This window comes from Spinacia oleracea, chromosome 1 (assembly GCF_020520425.1).
Source record: "Spinacia oleracea cultivar Varoflay chromosome 1, BTI_SOV_V1, whole genome shotgun sequence".
In the NCBI taxonomy this organism is placed as follows: domain Eukaryota; kingdom Viridiplantae; phylum Streptophyta; class Magnoliopsida; order Caryophyllales; family Amaranthaceae; genus Spinacia; species Spinacia oleracea.
The window spans coordinates 127,830,751-127,836,408 of record NC_079487.1 but is presented as its reverse complement, the minus strand read 5'-3'; the positions used below and the strand labels follow the sequence as shown (position 1 = coordinate 127,836,408).

Genomic DNA, 5,658 nt, shown 5'->3' with positions numbered 1-5,658 from the left:
ATACGTAAGAAAATTATAATCATATGGGGTCATGTTAGATTCATATCGATATATATTTTCTAAATATTATTTTTTTTATAATTTTTACTTACACATAATATGAGATATTAAGAGTTAAAATAATGTGTTAGAGGAGTAAAAGTCAATCATGGAACAAAGGAAATATATAAAAAGCATTTTAATCACGTTAATAGTAGTGGTTAGATCCAGATCCCTATGTGGTCGTAAAGGCCGGTTTTGGTAAGAGAAAAAGAGTAATACAATGTTCCAACATTTTCTTAGAATCTATTTATGTTTATGTTTATCTTTATTTATGATTCTATGTGGAGCATATGTATTTGGTGATGATTTTGAGTTACAAATCAATAATCATAAGAATTTTTTTTGCTGCAACGAAGTTAATATTTTTACCTGATCATAAATTTTGATATACTGGGTCAAGGTTTAAACCTTCAATTTCTTATTCAATTGTGCCACAACTTTTTCAATTTGATTGTTTATATCTCTCATTTCTGTAAAGTTTTTCAATTTGATTGTTTATACTCTCTCATTTCTGTAAAGTTCTACTCACTTATTATACAAAGATTATGTTATATGGGTCTGCGCCACACGGCCCACACCCGATATATAAACATACATTTCAAGCTATATATAGAGTCCACTTTACAAGTCCAACGAATTAGAGTTTAGTTCCATCTTAAAATATACTCGATCTGTACTCGATCCGTTATATTTTTTTTTATTAATCCCGTATTACGTATAAAAGTATGAGATAGCTTAACCGGAATTAATTTTTCAAATTACGATGGTGTGATATGACCTAATAAATTAATTAATTACGGAGTAACTACTAAGTTTTTGGACTGAGCAAGTGAGCAATGCACTAGTTAATTATGTAATGGACAATTAAGGAATAGAGATATTACAAATTGGAAATATTGAGTATTAATTATTGTGTAAGACTTTTATTTAAAAATAAATAAAAATAAAAATTACAACAAAAGTATAGATTATAAATCATGGAATGTCACAACTCAATTTATTAATTTTAAAAAATTGACAAGTGACATTTTATCATGTCTATAAAATCCCAAACAGTAGCTCGTAATTTTATCATCTTATTATCATCTCATAAATCCACAATCTTCTACTTTATTCTTGTCAATCAAGTTCTCTCGTGTTTAGTTTTCTTCGGTAATTATTCTTAATTGTCTTTATTGTTTGTTTTATATTGTTTTAACGCTTTTTATGCACTACAAAATAATTGTTTTATAGAGACGAGAAATTTCGTCTCTATATGGTCCAAATCCGTCTCAAAATGATGTTTAGAGACGGATTTGAGACGAAAGTAGGGCGTCTCTATAGAGGGCGTCTCAAAAAAATTCGAGAAGGAATTCTTGCAAATCCGTTACAAATTTGAGACGAAAAATTTGAAATTCCATATACGATTCCATCACAGTTTTAATTTAGAGACGAAATTTTAGTAATCCGTCTCAAATTTAAGACGTTTATTGTATCCGTCTCAAAATCCATCTCAAATTGATGCATAATTTTGTAGTGATGGTAGTATACTAATTAATACTCGTATCATCGTATGTAGTACTCCATATTAGATAAATTCGAACAACTTCATACGTTTTTTTTTTTTTTTTGATGCAAGCATACGTAGTGTTGACGTTATAAGATTATTTGTTACGAGTATATATTACTCCGTATCTTATACGGAGTACCTAATTATACTTGTTGTGGAATGCGATATTATGAACGTTATCCTATTTTAATTTGTTGTATTGGATCGATATAAACGGTATAATTTGGGGTAACATATTGGATGGATGCGTGTATATTAGCTCTGTTAATTTGGTTAGCTGTTAGCGGGTTTGACTAGCTGTTAACTGTTTGTATTAGCTGATTTGATTAGTTGGTTGCATTAGCTGTTTGTGTAAAAGTGTTTGGTAAATTAGCTGTTTAATATGTAAAATGACCATTAAGGACATTGACATACTTTGTTTCTTATTAATACTAGACAAATATTTTATTATTTTAATTTTTTCTCTCCATATTTTTCTAATAAACATTGACTAAATAAAATAATTTTTTTAAAAAAAGTTATTTTTTATTTAATTTTATTTTAATAACATATATTTTTCAAATAGATAAATATTACTAATGAAATTTTAAGCATAATTGCAATATACTTGCTTCAAAGTACTAATATAAAATTTGTTACAACAAAAAACGAATCTAGTAAATATGGTGAAATGAAAAAGAAAGTGTGAAATATTTTTAGGAGAAAAATATGTAGGGTACCAAGGTTGATAGTGGTTGTAATAACAGACGTAGAACAAAATAGTCATTTTCATCCACTTTCTCAAACCTCTAATTGCAAAAAGCTCTTCTATTTGGCTTTTTCAAAATTAGCTTTTTCACCTCAAAACTTTCTTCCAATCCTCTTTCTAACCAAACACTCCCAATTAACTTTTTCTAAAGGTCAAACCTCTAATTCACCACAAAAAGCTCTTTTTCCCTCAAACCTCTCCTAACCAAACACCCCATGCATTATTCATGTAGGAAATGGCTGGTTTGTTGGAGTTGACAGCAGAAGAACAAGCGAGCTTAGACGAGTTAATCAAAGAAACAGAGAACTCGTCTGAGTTGGAGGATGCCGTCGCTGCTGAAAATGAAGGGCAAGACAATTCCAATGAGCCTGAATGTAAATATATCGTGCTGAGAGGGGACTTACGAAATCAGACACCTGGACCCTTGGACGTTTATGAAAAGCATATATGGGCGGGAGTTATGCTCAAAAACTTCCCAGATCCTCTTGAGAGGACAGGTTATTTCATCATAAAAGGCATCCAGCCCAAGGGCGTTGAGGCGGCAGTGGTGTACGCCGGCAAGAATTCTGGTGGTGTTGAGTGTGGTTGGCTCCTTGCTTTCATGGATTCCGATCAGTACGGTGGAAGGAAGGTAACTACATGCACTGTCTATCTATCTACTCCATCCGTCCCTTAATACTCGACCTATTTTGACTTTTTGCACTATTCACATACCTATTTTATTTATAGTATATGAAAACAAATGTTAGTATATAATATATTGTTGGCTTCAACTTAATATATATTTTCAAAATATTAATATTTTTATAAGTTTTTATAATATGTAGTTACAGAAATTGGTGGTCAAAGTTGTGCATTGGCAAACGTGTCCGGTCAAAACAGGTCGAGTATTAAGGGACAGAGGGAGTATAATTTACAATCTAATCTAATCTAATATACATATATAAAGGAGGCATATTTGCTGAAATATTAGAGCGCCACCTAGGATTACTAATGGTTTCAGCCAATGAAAAATAAGATTTCTAATTTCTTTTTGAATTAAAAAAATCAAATGCCACGTAGATAATTAATTAGGTGCCACATAGATATTTTAATTAATTAATTATTCATATATACAACTCCATCGAAAATCAAACACTCTAATAATTAAAAAATAACCGATTGCCACGTAGATATTTAATTAGGTGCCACATAGATATTTTAATTAATTAATTAATTACTAATATATACAACTCCATCTAAAATAAAACACTCTAATAATTAAAAAATAAATCTAAAATAAAATTCATCCAAAATCAAACAATAATCTAAAATAAAATAAATAAAATTCAATTTAAAATCAAACATTAATCCAATATTAGAGCGCCACGTAGAAAATCTAATGGATTCGGCCAATGGAGGAATATTTGATGAAATATTAGAGTGCCACCAAGGATTACTAATAGTTACGCCCAATGAAAAATAAGATTCTAATTTCTTTTTGAATTAAAAAAATCAAGTGACACGTAGATAATTAATTAGGTGTCACGTAGATATTTTAATTAATTAATTACTAATATATACAACTCCATCGAAAATCAAACACTCTAATAATAAAAAATAATATATTTCCACGTAGATAATTAATTAGGTGCCACGTAGATATTTTAATTAATTAATTAATTACATATATATACAATTCCATCTAAAATCAAACACTCTAATAATTAAAAAATAAATCTAAAATAAAATGCATCCAAAATCAATAATAATCTAAAATAAAATAAATAAAATTCAATTTAAAATCAAACATTAATCCAATGTTAGAGCGCCACGTAGAAAAATCTAATGGTTTCGGCCAATGAAAAATAAGATTTAAAAATTAATTTTGAATTAAAAAAGTCGAGTGCCAGGTAAAGAAATGATCAAGTGTCACGTAGATATTTTTTATTAATTAATTATCAATATTACGCATATACAATTTCATCCAAAAACAAACACTCTCATAATAAAAAAAAAAATATAAAATAGAATTCAATGCAAAATAAAAAACTAATCTAATATAATATATAAAAGTGGTACATAAATAGGATTTTTATTTAAACATAACAATTTAATAAAATCTGTGCATCGCACGGGCTAAAATCTAGTATGTATATAAAGGAGGCATATTTGCTGAACTATTAGAGCGCCACCTAGAATTACTAATGGTTTCGGCCAATGAAAAATGAGATTTCTAATTTATTTTTGAATTTAAAAAAATTGAGTGCCACGTAGATAATTAAATAGGTGTCACATAGATATTTAAATTAATTAATTAATTACTAATATATACAATTTCATCCAAAATCAAACGCTCTAATAATTAAAAAATAAATCTAAAATAAAATTCAATCCAAAAAAAAAAAGCAATCTAATCTAATATATAAAATATAACATTTATAAGAGTTTTATTTTAACGTAACCATTTAATAGAAATCGTGCATCGCACGGGCTAAAATCTAATAATAAATATAAATATCTATGTACTGTATTTCTAATTTTCTAAAGCATGTAATACAAATTCGATCGGGCAGGTTTATGTGGATTGTGGGCGTATAATCAAATTCCGGAACATAAACTGGAGGGAGGTTAAAGAAAAGCTGGAGCATTCCAATGACACAGCAAGGCATTATGACTCAGAGACAAGAACCTCAGCGGTTGCGAAAATTGTTCGCGCTGGTTGCTTTGGCAGCACTTGCAAAGATCAGCTTGCTGCAATCTTCTCTGGTTAATTAAACTTGACATCAAGCGATCGATAAACAATATAATAATGCAGTTGTGGAACAATATCTACTGTATAATCATACTCCGTACTATTATCATAATATGGTTTTTTCAATTTTTGTTTTTCTGATTATAATGAATTTATGAATTATGAGGGGCAGTTCACCTGTAAGAACATATATACACGCTCTTACATGTAGCTACTTCTTCAATTCGCTTGTTTCTATTTGTATCTGTATTAAATAAATGAACGTTTTTTTAATGAAATGCCCCTGAGGTTTCACGAAATTCACCAAATACCCCTGCGTGGTTCAAAATACATAATATACCCCTATTTTTTCGTATTGTTCACCAAATACCCCTATTTGGATTTTCCGTTAGTCCTCCGTTAAGTCATGTTTATAATTCACCAAATGCACCTATTTATAAACTTTGTGCACAATATATATATACACCTATTTGTAAACTTGTTTGCACCAAATACCCAAACTGCTTTTAAACTGCATAATTTAAATCTAACGACTAGTTTGCATTTCTAATTTTCCTAGCAATGAAGTAGAGCAACTTGTAAACA

General features: G+C 29.1%; 1 protein-coding gene across 1 annotated transcript; it reads left to right on the top strand.

Annotated features, from left to right (window-relative positions):
- The first annotated feature begins 1,070 nt into the window (after nt 1-1,070).
- Nucleotides 1,071-5,398, top strand: LOC110782844 (jasmonate-induced protein homolog). Its single transcript, XM_021987090.2, has 3 exons — nt 1,071-1,194; nt 2,572-2,970; nt 4,895-5,398. Exons 2-3 carry the CDS (start codon nt 2,575-2,577, stop codon nt 5,090-5,092), a joined length of 594 nt encoding a protein of 197 aa, XP_021842782.2. The 5' UTR covers nt 1,071-1,194; nt 2,572-2,574; the 3' UTR covers nt 5,093-5,398.
- The last annotated feature ends 260 nt before the right edge of the window (nt 5,399-5,658 follow it).